At 40.6% G+C, this 19774-nt stretch overlaps 1 protein-coding gene and 1 non-coding gene across 5 annotated transcripts; both read left to right on the forward strand.

Moving 5' to 3' along the window:
- The first annotated feature begins 250 nt into the window (after positions 1-250).
- Positions 251-18288, forward strand: eef2k (eukaryotic elongation factor 2 kinase). 4 transcript variants are annotated; one of them, XM_047377634.1, is made up of 20 exons: positions 251-544; positions 1495-1754; positions 2283-2336; positions 4498-4598; positions 8662-8722; positions 9155-9192; positions 10377-10548; positions 10671-10820; positions 10897-11029; positions 11115-11242; positions 11762-11981; positions 12071-12135; positions 14445-14522; positions 14751-14807; positions 15009-15074; positions 15473-15604; positions 16490-16678; positions 16780-16904; positions 17082-17260; positions 17671-18288. In XM_047377634.1, exons 2-20 carry the CDS (start codon positions 1503-1505, stop codon positions 17778-17780), a joined length of 2310 nt encoding a protein of 769 aa, XP_047233590.1. In that variant the 5' UTR covers positions 251-544; positions 1495-1502; the 3' UTR covers positions 17781-18288. The 4 variants fall into 4 exon arrangements, with proteins under 4 accessions (XP_047233590.1, XP_047233591.1, XP_047233592.1 ...); XM_047377635.1 differs by having other exon boundaries at positions 251-539; XM_047377636.1 differs by lacking the exon at positions 2283-2336.
- Positions 18289-19677: 1389 nt separating this feature from the next.
- Positions 19678-19759, forward strand: trnal-aag. Its single transcript has one exon. It is a non-coding gene; the product is annotated as a tRNA-Leu (tRNA).
- Positions 19760-19774: the final 15 nt, after the last annotated feature.

Below are 19774 nucleotides of genomic sequence, written 5' to 3' on the forward strand. Positions count from 1 at the left end.
ACAGGAACATTTTGTCCTCCTAAAGTTCTTGCGACGAAAACCTACCATTTTCTTTTTATGTAGTCCAGGTCTAGTATATGCACGTGAGTATGATTAAATGTGTATAGTTTGCGTGCTTGTTGCGTGTTTCAGTTTGGGTTTGTTCTCAGAAAAATGTGAACATTTGGACAGCGTCCACGTTTCCGACGGCACGCGAACGCGGCAGGGACGCATGGGGGCGTGGTCACGGAAAAGAACATTTTGGCGTGGTGATACGTGCGGAGGAACACCGTCGTGGTGGTGGATCGTCATCTTAGCGCAACTGTACAGTACAGCAGCTCGCTGCCAGGCACGTCCTAGGACCTTCAGGTTTCAGCGGAGAACTTGTAAACTCACGTTGTTATGGGAGAAGGAGGAGATTATAAACCGCTGCGCATGAGACCCACTGTGTCAATTTGCTAACTGAAAGCTTTGGCAAAGAAGGAAGGAAGGAAGGAGATTGGATAAACTGTCCCTATCGTCCAGATTAGGCCATTGAAGACGTCTATGTGCACCCAGTTGTAAGGTTTGTTGTTTCCTTCATGGATATTACAGCAGGGAGCGAATTGGTAATTCACATTAGTGTCAACAAGGTTTTTAGCTAATGCATATTTATGGCGTCTGCAATGTGTGATATTAGGGAAGATATAGATTGTTATTGAGTCTGCATTCTTATTACATTCGTTCACTAATGTAAATGTCATCATTAAGAAATGCATTGTAGTAAACCAGTTGTAATATGCAGCCACCGCTGTAATGACCGCCTCGCATATTCATAACATGCTCCAGGATCCACAGTTGTTTTGCTTCTGTGTTAAGATCGCTTCCTGTTAGAGATGCACCAATCAATCTGACAGATTGTAATTGATCCATTTTTTCTTGACCAGATCTGATCAGGGATTGTCGGGTCAAATACTGAATAACCTGTATTTTCCTATTAGATGCATCATAATTAGGGAATTGGCACTATTAAAACACAGGAAACAGTGGCATAATGCACTTTTTCTGAGCTTAATAAAAATCCGGTTAAGGTTAAGGATATAGGCTCTGATGAATAAAGTGATATAATCTTGTAAATCCTTGATTTTCTTTCATATGTCAGAACATGTTGCAACAAAAAATCACAATCAACAGATCAGTGAAAAATCCCCATAAGTTTGAACTATATTGAATCAGGGTCATAGTGTGTGCAATATCATGACAAAGGACTGCTTACATGTTGTACTTGTTTGGATATTATGTTTGAAGTGCAGTGCAGGAACATTTTGCAGGCCAATGGTATGTTTGGCTTGTTAGATAGACTTTCACTGCCCTCGGTGCCCACACTTGATGTGATGATTTTTAGTGGTTGAGATGGTAAAGCTCACAGTGGTGTGGACATGGTGATGAAGGACAAGAACGAGAAAAGTGAATATTCAGAAGTAGTAACCCCCTTTTCATTCTCCTTCCCTTCTGTCCTCTGCTCAACAACAACAGCACGCATCATGGATGACGACCTGATGTTCAGCATGGAGGAGGAGGGCAGCGCCCAGAGGCCCTCTGCTCAGAGAAACGGTGTCAAACAGAGGGCTTCCTCCCTCAGCGATGCCAATGCCAGCGAGGACGATGACGACGAAGAAAACTTCATCTCGCCCATTCTGGGTGACTCTGCTAAAGAAGTCTGCAACTACCTGAAAGACCTGGCTTACACACGGCAGCTTTCAAACTCGCTTCCGCAGAGCAACTTCCTATACAGGGTAAGCAGCTCAGAAAGAAGTGACAGCCAATATTGAAATTAGCTAAATAATTTCTTAGCATGTCCTATAAACGATTCACCCTTATAACAGCTCAGTTCTGCAAATTTTGTTTTATTAGGATTGGCCTTATAAGGACAGATGATTCATGCATGCCTGCACACACACACCACTATGCGTGGTATTTGTTGTTGTGTGTACTCTATATCTGATTACTGCAGTGGAGGCAGGCCACTCATCTTTAAATGTACTTTCTCTGAGAGGAGCAGGAAGTGTTGGTCTCAGCTCATATGAGTATGTAAACACGCCTCAGTCTGGCTCACTCCAGATCAGCAGCAAGGCTGCACACATAAAGGCTTCATTCAGTGTTGCTTATCAGGGAGACTGCTCCACCAGTCAGCTGTTGTTAGGATGAATGACCTTTTGTTTGTTTTTTATGTTCTTGCTGTTTAATGATGTTTGCAATAATGCTTTTTTAAAGGTAATTAATGGGATCCATCCGTTTTCTTTACCTTTACCTTTTCTAAATAGCATGAAACAGGGGCAGAGCATCGATCGTACACTGTAATTTCTGAGAGCGCACGGGTATGTTTCGGAGTTTCAAATTACCCTTTACTTCTCTCTCTCTGTCTCTGCCAGCAACCATTCATGCCTCCGTTCTCCCCTCCTTACTCTGTAATTTACAGTCCTTTGTCTTCTTGGTGTTTCCTCCTTAGTTTTCACCTTCTCTAACTCACCCTGATGCTTGCTTCATGTCAAATCCTGCATCACATCGTCCTTTTTTTTAGTATGCAATTCCTGTAGTTTTCATTCTGTTTTTTCCTTTGAGAGGCAGCGATGTTAAAAATGTGTAATGAATAGTGTAAACAAGAAGAAAATGCCTCGGAAAAGTTTTTATACCCCCTGAATTTATTTCACATTTTGTCGTGTTACAACATCAATCTTCAGTCTATTGTACTGGGTGTTTATGTGATAGACAAACACAAAGTAGTGTGTGTTTTGAAGTGAAAGGAAAAGGGTACATAGTTTTTAAAATTCTTTGCACATAAAAAGAGTAAAAGAGTGGCATGCTTTTATACTCAACTCCCGCCCAGAACCTCGGCGGGTTTTGGGTCAGATTTCTCCACCAGCTTTGCACATCTTGAGAAATGTTTTTAAAGCCTATTCTTTGCAAAATAGGTCAAGCTCAGTCAGATTGGAAGGAGGGTGTCTGAATACAGAAATGTTCAAGTCCTAAAACAGATTCTCAATTGGGTTTGGTCTGGACTTTGACTAGGTCATTCTAAAACACTTTAAACTAAACCATTATATTTTGGCCAGTCTCAAGTATTTCTTTTTCAGCCTCCAGCAGGTTTCCTTCCAGTATTTCTTGTTATTTATCTCAGTCGATTCTCCTTTAATCCTTAAGTAATAGTTACCCCGTCAACAGATTCTCCCACCTGAGCCTTGGATCTTTGTCTGCAAAGATCCAAGGCTTGTGGTCACTACCAGAGTCACCACAAGCCCATTGACTGCTTCTTAAATTAATGCTCTCCTTGCTTGATCTGTCAGTTTAGGTTGAGGGCCGTGTCTTTGTAAGATCTTATTGAGGGTTTTCAGAGTAAATGGGGCAAAATACATTTGCATGCCATGCTTTTCAGATTTTTTGGTACAAAAACAAAAAAGGGAACACTATGTATTTTTACCACCCTTAAAAATATGCCCTACTTTTGTTTTTTCGTCTATCACATATAGCCCACAATTAAATATGTTAAGGTTTTTAGTTGCAATGTGGCAAAATGTAAAAGTTTGAGACATTTGAATACTTTTGCTTGGCACATAGCAACCCAGGGTTTATACTCTCATTCTCATGTTCCACCCCCACTCCCCAAGCTGCAGCGTTTTTGACACTGCATCTGACGTGGTCTTGGTAAGATGACGCTCCCGCAGTTGAACACATGACCCCAACATGTTTCTCTTTGTGTAAATCTGCCACTCTGAAATCAAACCCGTCTGCTGTACAGTGAGTAGTGGAGCACGAGGGAGACGTGCAGGATGGGTCCGAACTATCCCTACTTACCGACAGATTTAAATAACTCACAAAACTTAATTTATGGGTCCTGTGAAGACAGTAGATGTTTTTTTCCAACAGTGGAGGGTTATGCAACGCTGTGGTTCTTAAACTAATTTAGGGACAGCTATAAATTGTCCCATTTTCTTTTTCATTTACAGTGTGATGTGCTTAAACGTTCACCTTTAAATTATTATGATGCTTTGTATAGTTATTACTTATAACACATAAGAACATGACATAATAAAACAATATATAAAAAATACAGCTACTGTATCAGAAAACGCTGGATAAGGTCTCGTGTCAACAAACTAAATCTCCAATGCTCGATAATAGAGAACTTCAGCAAAGCTTGGCATCATGGGCTCATCAATTCTCTTTAATAGGGATTTATTATAAGGCTGTTGTGCACATATTTACCAAGGTGGGCCAAGAACTGAGAAGTGGCTGTATTTCAAGGGAAAGAAGTGCAAAAGTTTAAACCAGAAGCTGTGTATTGGAGAAAAGACAAAAGTATGCCAAGAATGAGCTTTATTGTGCAAATCGGGCAGTTTTATGAGGAATTTATTCATTCCTTTGTTTTTAATGTTCAGAAAGATAAAGAGCCTGTTTTCCTGTCTGCAAAACAGGCCTTTTGTCTTTCTGGATTAACATTAAGAGATTAAATATGATGACACTCTCCTGTTTCTGTGACAGTCGGCATGGATAAATGCGATCGAGAAAGCCCGAGCCATGCCCGACCCCTGGGCGCAGTTTCACCTGGAAGAGATTGAGACTGAACCCTGCATTCGATACAGGTATGAACGACACACCGTCTATTCAGACCTTTCCACCATTTGTGTTGCTTTTTTGCTGAAACATTTATGTTTTTACTGATAATAATCTGAAAAGTGTGGGTTGTATTTGTACACAGCCCCCTTTATCTTAATGCACCTAAATAAAATCCAGCACAACCAATTGTCTTCTTGAATCTCATAAACCTAATTAGTAAAGTAGAGTCCAAATGTGTGTAATTTACAGTATAATTATGTAGGAGATACAGTAAAATGTGGAATAAGTTGCTCTGCTCAGATCAGCCAACATGCAAAATGCCATGAGTGGTCGAAAACCAACACTGTATGCACTATAGCTGCTGTGGAACATGGTGGTGGCTGCATCATGCTGTGGGGATGCTTGAACTGTTTTTTGGCAAAACAAACAACTTAATTCACCAGATGTGCAATGCTTGTTGGAGATATACCCCAAAAAACTTGAAGCCTTGATTGTAACAAAAGGTGGTTCTACAAAGTATTGACTCAGTGGGGCAAAATACAAATGCGTGCTGCAATTTATACAGAGTTTTACATTTTCTTCACAATTATGCACTCCTTCATGTTGGCCAATTCAAATTCCAATAAAACACATTGAGTTCGTGGTTGTGACATGGGAAAATGTGGAGCAAGTGAATGGATTTTTTAATCAGTCACATAACTGCTTTTATTCCTTAGGGTGGCTAATTACTTTGGCATGGGTGATACAGTATGATCACTAATGCATTTCAAGCCCTTCTAATGTACCAAACGCTTGTAATGTTCAAAACCACATTCAGTTAAGTGCATAACTTTTATATTTTCCAGCACCTCTAAACAGTATTGCCTTCTTGTAATATTGTGTTTTACGTGAAAACATCTGATTACCTAGAAATGTACAGGGGTTGGACAATGAAACTGAAACACCTGTCATTTTAGTGTGGGAGGTTTCATGGCTAAATTGGACCAGCCTGGTAGCCAGTCTTCATTGATTGCACATTGCACCAGTAAGAGCAGAGTGTGAAGGTTCAATTAGGAGGGTAAGAGCACAGTTTTGCTCAAAATATTGAAATGCACACAACATTATGGGTGACATACCAGAGTTCAAAAGAGGATAAATTGTTGGTGCACGTCTTGCTGGCGCATCTGTGACCAAGACAGCAAGTCTTTGTGATGTATCAAGAGCCACGGTATCCAGGGTAATGTCAGCATACCACCAAGAAGGACAAACCACATCCAACAGGATTAACTGTGGACGCAAGAGGAAGCTGTCTGAAAGGGATGTTCGGGTGCTAACCTGGATTGTATCCAAAAAACATAAAACCACGGCTGCACAAATCACGGCAGAATTAAATGTGCACCTCAACTCTCCTGTTTCCACCAGAACTGTCCGTCAGGAGCTCCACAGGGTCAATATACACGACCGGGCTGCTATAGCCAAACCTTTGGTCAATCATGCCAATGCCAAACGTCGGTTTCAATGGTGCAAGGAGCGCAAATCTTGGGCTGTGGACAATGTGAAACATGTATTGTTCTCTGATGAGTCCACATTCACTGTTTTCCCCACATCCGGGAGAGTTACGGTGTGGAGAAGCCCCAAAGAAGCGTACCACCCAGACTGTTGCATGCCCAGAGTGAAGCATGGGGGTGGATCAGTGATGGTTTGGGCTGCCATATCATGGCATTCCCTTGGCCCAGTACTTGTGCTAGATGGGCGCGTCACTGCCAAGGACTACCGAACCATTCTTGAGGACCATGTGCATCCAATGGTTCAAACATTGTATCCTGAAGGCGGTGCCGTGGATCAGGATGACAATGCACCAATACACACAGCAAGACTGGTGAAAGATTGGTTTCATGAACATGAAAGTGAAGTTGAACATCTCCCATGGCCTGCACAGTCACCAGATCTAAATATTATTGAGCCACTTTGGGGTGTTTTGGAGGAGCGAGTCAGGAAACGTTTTCCTCCATCAGTATCATGTAGTGACCTGGCCACTATCCTGCAAGAAGAATGGCTTATAATCCCTCTGACCACTGTGCAGGACTTGTATGTCATTCCCAAGACGAATTGACGCTGTATTGGCCGCAAAAGGAGGCCCTACACCATACTAATAAATTATTGTGGTATAAAACCAGGTGTTTCAGTTTCATTGTCCAACCCCTGTAGATTTAATGACTTGTGTTGTCTTTTAGCAGCTTGTTTACAAAATCCAGTGCAGTCAATGCGATCAGATTAGCCTGTTGGCTGCGTTTCACGTCACTGGATCAAATGTCGGCATTTTAGCCTCTGCTGTTCGCCGCGGCGTTCGAGGCAAACGTGAAGCAATGCCCTTTGGCCCCTCAAGTTGTTTCTTTTTTAATTATCATCTCACATATGGGTGGGATACCAAGTGTGCATCCAGGTATTAAAGGCCAGCTTGGCAGCTAATATAAACAAACACACACCCTCCACAATCTCCTTAAGCAAGGCTGTCAATATCACACAAACAAGGAAGTGGGTGTGTGCAAAAGGCATGCTGAAAATGAGGCCCTGATGTATAAGGATTTAAAGAGGGTGGAGGGATTGTCCGAGGCTGGGATTTGCTGAGCTGCACTCTTTCTGTGTGCTAATTTTACCCGCCTGTAACCTCAACCCCTCACTACACCCTGCTGCCCAGCTGTAATGGCACGCTGTGTTCCCAAGCCTGAAATATCAGCACAAAGAGCTTTGAAGATATTGTAAGGTTGTTTTCTTCATGCAAGTGAGAGTAACTTCTGTGCACCAACTCTCTGATGTCTGTCCATTCTGCAGGGCTTAATTACATCACCGCACACTCTCTGCCAATTTAAAGAAGTATACAGATTTCAATGGGTATTTCTATCCCCATGTGGGCTGTGTTACCTCTCTGTACTCCCAGTTAAACAACATCACTCAATATGAAAGCAGTCAGGATGACCTTTCTTTGGAGTAAAAGAGCACACAGAACTTCATTGTTTCATTCTGTTCATGTTTTATCTAACCAGGAGAGCAGATGAATCATGTAGCTCCATGATAAGAATAGATAATGAGCTAAGGACAAAGTCCTACATTTGGCAAACATCAATGAACGTGAGTCCTCTTAGTACGAGTGTGGAAGAGTGGAAGCAGTGAGCTTGAGAAAGGAAAGTAGGTCAGTGGTGTGACAAGCTTGGATGAGTGATATTAAGAAACAGGTGGTTAAACAGAACAGATATTCTTTTCTCACTGCAGAGCAGGGTCAGGTTTTATTGCCCAGCCAGTCTGCTGGAAAGGAAACCCCCCATCATAGAGCTACAGTGATCCTACAGGTGCTTGGTTCACTCCGTAATATGACAAAGAAAAGTATCAAATGCTTTCTTTTAGAGGCAAGTGAAACAAGTGTTTCAGTCAGTCAGTCAGTCATTTTCTACCGCTTATTCCATAGTGGGTCGCGGGGGAGCTGGTGCCTAACTCCAGCAGTCTATGGGCGAGAGGCGGGGTACACCCTGGACAGGTCGCCAGTCCATCGCAGGGCAACACACAAACAACCATGCACACACTCATTCATACACCTGAGGGCAATTTAGAGTGTTTCAGTATTGATAAATAACACAATCACAGACGAAGCCTTGTGGTGCAGAAGCAATCATAACAGGGATGCTTTTGCAGTACCTGGTAAATAGAATGGCATGGTGGTGGCAGCATCATACTGAGGGGATGCTTTTCTTCAGCAGGGACAGGGAAGCTGGTCGGAGATTGATTTATATGGGGATGGAGTTATATCGTAAAGTTCCACAGCAGAACCTGTGCAGGTTGACATTTTTAAATGTAGAGGCCGTCCCGTTGTTATTTATACCTTCAACATTTGTTTTCTAGCTAATGTGTAAACAGGGTTTGCAACACTACCATAAAAGCAAATGATAGTTCTCTTTTTTTACTTCCTGTCATTTGCAAACCGAACACCACCTAAGGAGCCTGTTGGTTCTGTGTGTTTCAGGGAGACTTTACTTCTCTGTACATTAGTAGGATCATAAAAGCTATAGATATATTTGGAAAGATTTGTTTTATGACATGTTTATTTTTTCTTCACAGGTATAGTGCCATCACAGGAGAATGGGCTCAAGACCAGATCTACATCAAGATGGCGGCACAGGTATTGCTTCTCTCTTACATTTGGGGGAGTTTCCTGATATATTGTTCAAATCTTCACCTTGAGGATGCACCTGCTGCAGTATAATATAATATCTGTTAGATAAACCTCCCATATTTAACTCAGACTCAACAGAAAGGGACTTTTTCTCTTTTCTTTTCTATTTTTACTCCTTCTCCTTCCACCCTTCTATTATGTTTCCGTTCAATGAAATCCGGCTTGGTGTTGGTCATCTGCTCTCCTTCGGCTCTGTATCACAGCAGAGCTGTAGGATGCATTTTTGTTCATAATGGATCAAAATCCATATGGGATGTATGTTTACCATCCTCTCGTGTTGTTCTCCTTAATTAGTGGGTGGGTGGGGGTTTGTTGTCATATATATTAAAACAAATATCATACTGCACATTTATTTGTCCTCCGTCTGGTTTTTTACAGCCCTTTGGGAAAGGAGCCATGAGGGAGTGCTTCAGAACGTAAGTTGAACTAATTCTCCACATTCATCTCCTCATTAGGTTACTGTTTCCCTTTTCCCTCTTGTAGGAATGTTGACTTAATATAAACAAAACAGGAATAGATCTCTGACCCATATTCTTTACCCTTCCTGCTTCAATTCGTGGGACTGCAGCTATTGGATGCTGTATTTTTAGTTCACAACACTTAAGATAGAACATAGAGTTTATTTCTGGTTATATTCCCATGAAATTGATTCCCCAGATGTTTATTGTTTGAGTAATTTAAAAGTCGTGCCATGTTTACTTTCTGGATAACAATATTAAAATAGAGCTAAAAGATCTTATAAAAGGGGTTCAGTCCCTCCTTAGCAAGTCTGGCACACCTTCCTGTCTGTTTTATCCAGATCAGCTTGATGAGTCTTTGAAAGGGTCTTAAAGTTTTCTATTGCCAGAAAGTTTGGCATTGTTGTTAAAATCCATTTATGATGGCCAATAGATTCTTGCTTTCAGCACCCCCTAGTGTTCAACATGCACTCTAAGTAAACGTCATAGTACATTTGCAAAAATGTACTAGAGAATAAGAAAATATTCTAAAATCACATTGTTTAGGTCTGTTAAAAACCATTTTCCATGCCTTCAATTAAAAGGCTTTTTAGGTAAATAATTGTTAAAGGTCACCAACCAACAGTATGCAATACAGTACTATATGCAAACCGAATCAGAGATTCACTTGGTATTTAACAGAGCGTGGTCTAGCTTATCGTAATCAGAATCATCCAAGGATTCTGTACCTATAAGGTTTTTGACATGTGTTTTACAGTTTGTTTCTTGTGTCTCCTTGCTTGTGCAGGCTTAGATCCCTAATACATAAAAAACTGATATTAGACTTATTTCTACCCCTTAATCCTCAGTAATGTGGGAAATCTAATTTAGTCAAATTAAGGTCATGAAATATCTGAAAGCAAAAATGTACCATAAAAACTTAACCTAGCTCAAACATGTTGGTTCTTACAGACCAACCACCATATGTGGCATGTTTTTCTTGCAGCGTACTGTAAATGTATGGGTTTGAAGCAGTGTTTCCTTTTCTGAATTGGCCACATCTGAAAACTTAAATTTTCTCGGAAGTTTCTTTATTTGTATGTGGACTGATATAAAGTTCTATACTTAAGATAAATATCCTGTTCTATCTTGTTTCCCTCCAGCAAGAAGTTGTCCAACTTCTTACACAGCAGCAACTGGAAGTCTGCATCCAACTACGTGGCCAAGCGCTACATGGAGACCGTGGACAGGGAGGTCTACTTTGAGGACGTCCGACTGCAGATGGAGGCCAAACTCTGGGGGGAGGAGTACAACCGGCACAGACCTCCCAAACAGGTAGAAGAAAAGCCTTCAGTGTCCACTTTTTATACAGAAGGAAAGTAACTTTGTAAATTATTTATTATAAGAGTAGAATTAATGAGCCACAGCCTCAAAGAGAAATACAATGCAATCCTTAGGTGGACATCATGCAGATGTGTGTGATGGAGATGACAAACAGGCCTGGAAAACCACTTTTCCATCTGGAGCATTACATCGAGGGGAAGTACATCAAGTACAACTCTAACTCTGGCTTCGTGAGGGACGACAACATCCGACTGACTCCACAGGTGAGGGATGTTGCATCTCATTGAGAACACATGCCAGACTGACAGTCCTGTATAATCTCGCTCTTTCATCCATCAGGCCTTCAGTCACTTCACCTTTGAGCGCTCGGGCCACCAGCTGATTGTGGTGGACATCCAGGGAGTTGGGGACCTCTACACAGACCCTCAGATCCACACAGAGAAGGGGACAGATTTTGGAGATGGAAATCTGGGTACGTTTCTTCTCCTTAACAAGCAGCTTTAGCTAGTCCTTACTGGCAACAGAAATTCCTCAGTCTAATAAAATTGGCTTTCCAGGTGTTCGAGGCATGGCTCTGTTCTTTCACTCGCACCTGTGCAACAAGATCTGCAAGAGCATGGGCCTGACACCTTTCGATCTTTCCGAGCCAGAGACGTGCCAGCTGGACTGCACCAACAAGCTTTTGGTAGTTTTACCATTTTCATGCTCTGAAAGATTCCTGAAAGCAGCAGCAGGTTAGATTAACCACAGATTACCAGAGGGATCCTACACAGGCTGGAAAAGTCTGGAAGTTGATTTAGTTGTTTTCCAGGTCTGGAACCTTCCCTTTCCCCAGAGCAAAACGTTGAATCCATCTATCCGTCCGTCCAACCATGTGTCCATCCTCTTCCTCCCTGTCTGTGACTTTAAAAGGTTCCATATTAAAATTCTGGCCTCAGTAAAAATATCTGCAGTAAATTCAGGGTTACCTGAAAAACTGACTGAACACTTAAAACTGGGGTCAGGAAATCTGAGGAAATGTATAGAAATCGTTTTACTGTATTACTATCAATGAACATTGAAATTTGGTTAAAACGCTGAAAAGGCTACAGGGCCTGTTGATTACTGTTGTCATATTAGAACAAGAAAAACACAATATTCTGCTTTCACTAGACTGTGTTCTGTTCGTTCTTTTATCTATACATTTTTTCATGCTTATTTCCAGAAGTCAGCGAAGACGGTGTTGAGGGGCTGCGAGGAGGTCTGTGGCTCGCCTCGCGTGCGTACCTGGTCCGCTAGCCGGGTCCCTCCATTGCTATCCCGCCTGTCCGAGCCCTCGTCGGCAGACGAGAGCGCGAGCGACGTGGAGTCAATCCCCTGCTCGCCTCTCAGCCTCCCCTTCTCTCCCATTGTGCCACCTGGATCCATGGTTAAATCATTTTCAGGTAAAGTCTTAGACCTGTTTTTCCTGCAAAAGTATTCATTAAGAGTAGTCCAGTTGTGACCCGTTTTGCCATTTTGCTGCATTTTCCAGGCTTGTCTCTTTCTGGAATGTATGAACACGACAGGCTGAACAATAACAACACAGCTGATTACAAGGTGAGCAATGACTAAGTCAATGGAAACAGAAACGGCAAAGAAACATGAGCTGCAACCTCCCAAAAATGAACAATACAAAGAAGATCTCAATAAATCCCATTAAAAATAGAAATCCTAAGTTAACCTTAAATGCATTAGACTAAGTTAGAGCGCAAAATGTCAAATTAAGTCTCTGCAAGAGGCACTTCTACGTGTCCTGATTTTATGTTTTTTTGTACATTTTTGGCATTGATAACATTTTCATACAATCAGCACAGCATTTTGATTAAACACAAAATTTAACCGGAGCTATAAATAACTGGGAATTTGGACCAAATATGGGGAGAAGAGTGTTGGAAAATGACTTGAGGCGCCTCAAAAACAAACCTTCTGTTCGGTTGCGGTGTGTACATATTCAGAAGGCATCTTTATGATCCATGTGTATTCATTATTTCTTTACAGTGTTTTCAAAATACCAGAATCATATTTTAGTCAGTTTGTGTGCCTACAAAAAAACCGTAGAGATATTGATCTAGAATTAGTCTATTCATTTAATTAATTAATTAAATTGTTTTTTTTTTATTTACTTTAATTAACATTATAGTTTATCCAAAATGCTGTTTGTTACCCATTTTGTATTGAGGACAAAAAAATAAGCAACTATATATGCAACATCTTAAATGAAATGTTAATAAATACATTAAACAAATAAACACAAGTTAGTATCTAATCACTATTTTTTAAATGTGTCAATATTTTTTTTTACTTACGATTAAATGTTTAAATGTCAAAATGTAAATAATTTCAATGAGTTAAAACCATAGGGTATTTGTTCATTATTTAATTATTATATTTAGTTCATTATTGCTGTGCTAGATTATATTGTAAAATAATTTAAATTGTCACGATGATCCTAACATCTGATTGGTTAATATGTACAGCTCAACTGCAGGGTCATCACCTTTTCCATAGCAGTGTCAGCCACACCCTCTGAAAAAATTAACTATTTCAAATAAATGCATAAACATTTAATTTTCGTATTTAATACTTTATTTAAACATTTGAAATTATTTAAAACATTATTAACATTATTACTTTATTATTAGATGTTTGGTTTTAACATTTTATTTAAATTGCCACATGTAGATATTTAATTAACTACTGATATATTGTATTGTTGCACTTCTAGCCCTCTATAATATCGTGGCTCTGTAGGTTAAATTGATAGAAAATGCGTCTAGTGAGGGTGTTTCCTGTTTCCTTTTTGGATCTCTTTTCCGACACATTGAGGATTATGGGTATTCAGCTCATTGCAACGCTGCAGACATTTTCAGTCCAGCAAACAAACAGCATAGGTCCCCTGGAAGAGGAGGCACTGCTGGGTCCAAAGCCGATTTGTTGAAAGGCTCAACACACTGACAGCAGCTGAGGCCGGTGCAACAACGCGTGTGCTCAGAGGCGCAGCTTATGAATGCTGCTGCTCGTAAAAACAGGGCCGTCTGAAACAACAATCCATTATTTGTACCAGCTGGTCTGTTTATGGCTCTAAAAGGTGTTTAGTTCTTTTTATTCTGAGTTTGGTTTCTCTTTGCTTTTTCTGTCCAAAGAAAAAAAAGGACAGATAGCAGCAAAGAGGCCATGCGAATGTGGTCAGTGCATAGAAGCATTACTTATGGGGTTTCATGAAACTTTGGAGATCATTTACTAAAACAGAGGGGTTACCTTTACTGTTGATCACATGGATCTTTGGGTTCTGATTGTTTTAGGGTAAATTGCAGATGAATGACAGCTGTTCTGGTCTCCCCGTAGCTGTTTTCTATCAAAGTCTTTAGACTCTAGTTTAAAGACTTGAGACTCGACTTGGATGTGAGGTTTGGGACTCGAGTCTTGTGAAGGACCCGTATCTCAGCCAATCAGGAGTGAAAGGGAGCCAGTAAGGCTATATCATTGGGAAAAATGCTTAATCTTGCTCTTAGGTGTCATACCATGAGAATCTCATACCTGTCTGCAAGTAGTGAGATTGAGTCTGATGAGGTCCCTGAAGCTTGAGCATTATCTTATAAAGCTTCACATACTTCTGCTTGTATAGTACACTTAATTGATCAAACTGGCCAGGGTCAAATGAGGGCTTAAAAAGGCACAAGTAGAAGAAAGTGGAAAAAAAGTCTATTTCTCATTTTCAATTCTAGGTAGTGTGTTTATTAACAGTCACACATATTGCTAAAGCTGTAAATAAAAAGGAAGACCACATTCTAAGTCTCCCTTTGGTCCTTAATTCGTCACTTTTTCACATTTTTCCCACAAGTCAACATTTTGTCTTCCCTCTGCAGGACTCGGAGAGCGGCGGAGACAGCGGCTACCCCAGCGAGAGGAGGAGTGAAGGGGATCCAAATGATCACGTAGACGGGGTAAAGCTTAACCTTTCTTCAGTTTAATATCAATACGATTAGTTTCTGAGGTCCAAATGAAATTGACAAGGGGAAACTTTAAACTTTGATTAATAATTAGATATTTTAGTAATTAGATATTTAACCACCTAAGAGGTAGTTGATATTTAAATTTGTAGAGTATCCATTCTCTTTAGAGCTCCTCCAGATAACTAATAAATTAAGTTACCGTTGTGTATCATCATTTAGGCCCATCACCGCTACCACAGACCTTATTCCGAGTCGGATGACGACAGCATCAGACGGGTAAACAAACTAAGATAAATGTGTGTGAATGCCATCCCCCCTGGATTATCGTCACTCTCGCTATGATCGAATAATCCCTCTCCTAATGTCTTCCCTCATTATCATGTTTTAAATATTTCCTTGTTTTTACACAAGAACCATTCCTCCCCTTTCCATTAACATGGCTCCTACTCCTCTCCTTTGTGTCCTTCCCGTGATTAGAGGAAGATGGTAGCTCCTCCGAGAGTCTCAACAAACTTAAACTCACAAAGTCCCGGCAACGAAGGGGTGATTATCTGCATGTAGGCTTTGTAAGGCAGCTGTTTCCTCTGAAGCTCTTTTTCTGTTTCCAAAGCTTCATTTTGGCAGATATTTTGTCGAGCAAAAAGATGCAACAAGCTGTTTCAATGTGCACGCTTGGAGATTTTATAATTAGCAGAGTAAACAAAAATGATAATCCACAGAAATGCTTTGTGGAAACGAAACACCATCTACCTCCAGTTGACCTACTTCACCATCTAGCTTAATACTTGTCACCATAATCGCTTTCTGTGTGTTTTCCAGCTTCTTCAGCTCTGAGCTCAAACCTGCTGTTTGTCATTTTCTGGTCACCATTAGAGTTGGTCATGATTAGTTTTCTGCCTATGTATTTTCTCTTTTATCTTTGTCGGCCGTTTCTCCTCAAGCTGACAGACGACAAGTGGAGCTTCTTCCACTCTTCTCGTGCCCACGTCCACCGACCTTCTTGCGTGGCCACTGAGGTGGACCGTCTGAACTCTCTGCTGCAGAAGAAGATCGGTCAGTCAATCCTGGGAAAGGTAAGACCGCAAACATTAGAATTTGTCAGCCGATATAAATAAAGATTGGACTAAAATGAACAAAATACACCACAAAACTGGGAGATTTGTTACGGAATCAAACAATGAACACAAATATACAATGCATTTGAATTGAACCCACTTTATTCAGATACCCCTAAATAAAATCCAGTACAATCAGTTGCCTTCAAAAGTCAATTAATGAGCACATGGATCCAAATAAAACTAGCTGTTCTGTGAAGGCCAGAGAGGTTTTTTAAGGAACCTTATTAAATGAACAGTATGATGACCAAGGAACACAGCAGCCAAATCACGTTTTTAAAATAATAGCTAAGTTTTAAAATACAGCATCTTGCTGTGGGGTTGCGTTCCTCAGCAGGGACAGGGAAGCTGGTCACAGTTGTAGGAAGTTCAATGAAGCTGAATACAGGGGAATGAATCCTGGAAGAAAACGTTGTATGGCTCTTTTCCATTAGTAACTACTCTATTCTACTCAACTCGACTCTACATGGTTTCTGTCGTTTTCTATTATAATTGAGTTCCATCTTAAAGTGTAAGGGGTCGTCATAGCAAGCCAGCCAGAAAGTAACATGACTGGATTTGTACGTGACACAAATGAACATTTTATTATTTAGGGGCATTTCGTTTGGCTCCATCTGTGTTTTCTCATCATTCAGCCAGATGTACAAAGAAATGGCTTAGATCAAAGTTAGTCAGTTTCAACTCTATTAAAAGAATACAAATTAAATGGGGTCCAAAATAGATCCCTGTGGGACACTCTTAGATATTGTTAGTGGAACTGGTGTGTTTTTTTCTACGCAAGTTTCTAAACCTAATCTTACCATCATTGAGTGCTTTCTTTCATTGTTTGATTCTCCTGCCCAGGTCCACCTGGCCATGGTCCGCTACCATGAAGCAGGTCGGTTTTGTGAGAAGGACGAGCAGTGGGATCAGGACGCAGCCATGTTCCACCTGGAGAGAGCAGCCCTGTGTGGAGAGCTAGAGGCCATAGTAGCCTTAGGAAAATGTTATCTGCAGCTGCCTCATCACATTCTCCCAGACATGGAGGTGGAGGTAAAAGACACGCCATCTAATTTTACTGCTTATTTTACTAGTCAGCTGATTTGACTTGGTTTAGGTCTGTTCACACTCTGACTTGCGTTTGTTGTTGGCAGGATAACGCAGGAAACAGGATGAAGGGATTTAAGTATCTGCTTCAGGCTGCTGAGGCTGGAGACAGATCTTCTATGATCATAGTGGCCAGAGCCTTCGATACTGGAGTCTGTCTGTCTGCTGACAGGTCAGTGAAGGGTCTGTTAAAGCAGAAAAAAACTATTTAACTACAATTTTTAGAACAAAGTCATGTTCTAAAAATTGTGTATTACTGCCCCCTAGTGGATTTATATAATTATGCTTTTCTTTGCATAAAGTTTACTCTCAGGAGGTTCCTCGAACGTTTTGTGCTTCGCATTCACAGAAAGCAGGACTGGGCTGAAGCGATCCACTGGTATGACAGTGCTCTGAACATGATGGACTATGATGAGGGCGGGGAGTTCGATGGCACGCAGGACGAGCCTAGGTACTTGCTGCTGGCCAGAGAGGCGGAGATGTACCAAGAGGGAAGCTTCAACCTCACCGCAGATCCACAGAAAGCAGGTTCCGTTCTGTCTTGGCCTTTTAGTGCTCATTAAAACTGTGACAAATGTTTTGCAGATCTCTCGACTTTTTAATCTCACACTTGAATTTCTCATACATTAAACTAATTTTTGTATTATACAAAGAGAACCTTGCACTTTCTCAGTAATTTCTGAGATTTAGCATCAAGTCAAACTATTTATTCATAATGTAAATGGGATATTTTGAAAATGAAACACCAACAGCTGGTAGAAGCTGACGTCAATGTTCCCAAGTAAACAGACCTCAACAGTCATCATAAATAATACATTTTTACCAGTTTTTCACAAAAAAATACTCTGTAGCTCAAAGGAAACACACACAATAAGCATTAGATGAATATATGATCATGTTTGTTGTGCCAGACTGTAACATCTCATCTCTCGGCGCAGGGGATCTGTTTACAGAAGCCGCGGAGGCAGCCATAGCAGCTATAAAAGGTCGCCTGGCCAACCAGTACTACATGAAAGCTGAAGAGGCCTGGGCACTGGTCGAGGAGTAATCATGGAGACATTATCGATCCCCTTGAAGCCTGTGGCAGTTTATGAGTCACGTGGATTTTTGCACATTCAGCATTTTACCCTGAATGATTATCGTTTACATATTTGTACAACAGACTTTTTACTGTTAGCGGTTTGCGTGTGTGTGTGTGCTAAGCCATCAGACTTTTCTCTGCCTGTTCCCATCTCGTTTTTCTGAGGCTAATCATCCTGTCCTACTATTCCCTTTAATTTCCTGCACTCATTAAATTTTATTTAAGTCAATATGGTTGTGTAAATTAAAAAAACGGTCTAGAGAATCAGAACAAAGAAAAATGTTTACTTATTTTCCCCTTCTAATGTTATTAAACTAATGTTGGAAGAGTATGACGGTATAAAATAAAGTCGCTTTTTATTAGTCTTGATTTATTTGTTTTTTTTTTCTTGCCCAGTCCGACTGAGTTGTATCGAGTTTTAAAATTCTCTCAGATTCTTACCTTTCCAAAATAAAGACATCACTTGGCTTTGTCATAGTGCCTCCCACATTTATTTGTAAAAATGTGTAAAAAGTGCTCATCTTTTATTTCAACTAGGTAATCGCCCATTGAGAAAATATGAAAAAATGAACCCGTATTGTGAGTACATTTGGTCAATGGGATAAAAAAAAAAAATCTCATATTAAGCATTTTTTATTTTACTAAAACACCAATTTGACCATATGTTGTGGATTATTTTTTCCAAAGAAAGCCTATCTCTAGCGATTATTAGGCAAAAGCCAGGGTACACCCTTGACAGGTCGCCAGTCTTTCACAGGGCAACACAGAGGGGCACAAGACAACCATGCATGCACACACTTATTTAAAGTAAACACTTAACCTAACAGTCATGCTTTGGGAACTAATGCATGCACATGGAGAATATGCAAACTCTATGCAGAAAGGGATTCAAACCCTGAACCTTTTTGCTGCCAGGCAACAGTTCTACCAACTCTATCACCTTTTCGCCTGACAAACCGCAAATCAGAATAGGACATCAAGGCAATACGTTTCAGTAATTTAAATGTCATATATATGTGCATGTATGAACGTTAACATTTTTGGTTCATTTGGAACCCCATAGAGTATGTGGATAACATTCTACCAGGAATGTTTTTTTGCTGAAAGGGTTATCCTGGTCACAAAGCAAAGTCCAGTTAAATGCCCAGTAGAGTTTAGCAAACCTTACATGTTTATATGAGATGGCAGTACAGTAATGGCTTTTTTTTTTATGTCATTCCCAAACAGCTCATTGTAGATAGGGTCTATTTGTCGTTATGGAGCTTAAGAATAGAAAAGAATGTCCTTTATTGTCCTCTATTGGGGAAGTGTGGGAGTATCAGCAGCAAAATGCAAATTGAAGCACTCGGATACATATAAAGATAGCAATGATAAATATGAAAATCATATAGACTGTATAATGTATGAATAAAAAATGCACAGTTATGGTGTTTGTCGCTGAAGGAGCTCTGCTACAGCTTTATGCCTGTGGTGGGAAAGAAACAGATGCAATAGTGACATTATGTTTTTGTATTGACACTAACATGTTATTCTTTACTGCAGTTCTATAACAGTGAGCTCTGAAGATTTGTTTAACTCCGTTTCACTCAGACCCAGTCTCTCGCTGCAGTATCTGTTATCTGTGCGTGGAGCTGTACCTAAATATAATTCAACGCCCCACCTTTAAAACCCATCTGTTGCTGCTACCACACACCTCACCGCTGTCTTGCTACTCTTGTAAATTTCCTGCACCAGCTTCAGTTACTTCTATGCCACACCTGACTTATTCATACAGTACAATAGTCCTAGATAGAAAAAGACAAAACCTAGACAACATCCATCCTTTTCAATAGTTTCATTCGCTCTTTGAAGTACGGTCGCACAGGGTAGCGTGGCCGAGCGGTCTAAGGCGCTGGATTAAGGCTCCAGTCTCTTCGGGGGCGTGGGTTCGAATCCCACCGCTGCCATTAGTCTTTTTGTGA

This window comes from Girardinichthys multiradiatus, chromosome 10, assembly GCF_021462225.1.
Source record: "Girardinichthys multiradiatus isolate DD_20200921_A chromosome 10, DD_fGirMul_XY1, whole genome shotgun sequence".
NCBI lineage: Eukaryota > Metazoa > Chordata > Actinopteri > Cyprinodontiformes > Goodeidae > Girardinichthys > Girardinichthys multiradiatus.

What these genes read in the sequence shown, in the direction of transcription:
- eef2k (XM_047377634.1), top strand. Translation starts at nt 1,503, where the DNA reads ATGGATGACGACCTGATGTTCAGCATGGAGGAGGAGGGCAGCGCCCAG. An exon ending in GAACCCTGCATTCGATACAG is followed by an intron (nt 4,599 to 8,661) that starts GTATGAACGACA and finishes TTTTCTTCACAG; the next exon opens with GTATAGTGCCATCACAGGAG. An exon ending in CATGGTTAAATCATTTTCAG is followed by an intron (nt 11,982 to 12,070) that starts GTAAAGTCTTAG and finishes TGCATTTTCCAG; the next exon opens with GCTTGTCTCTTTCTGGAATG.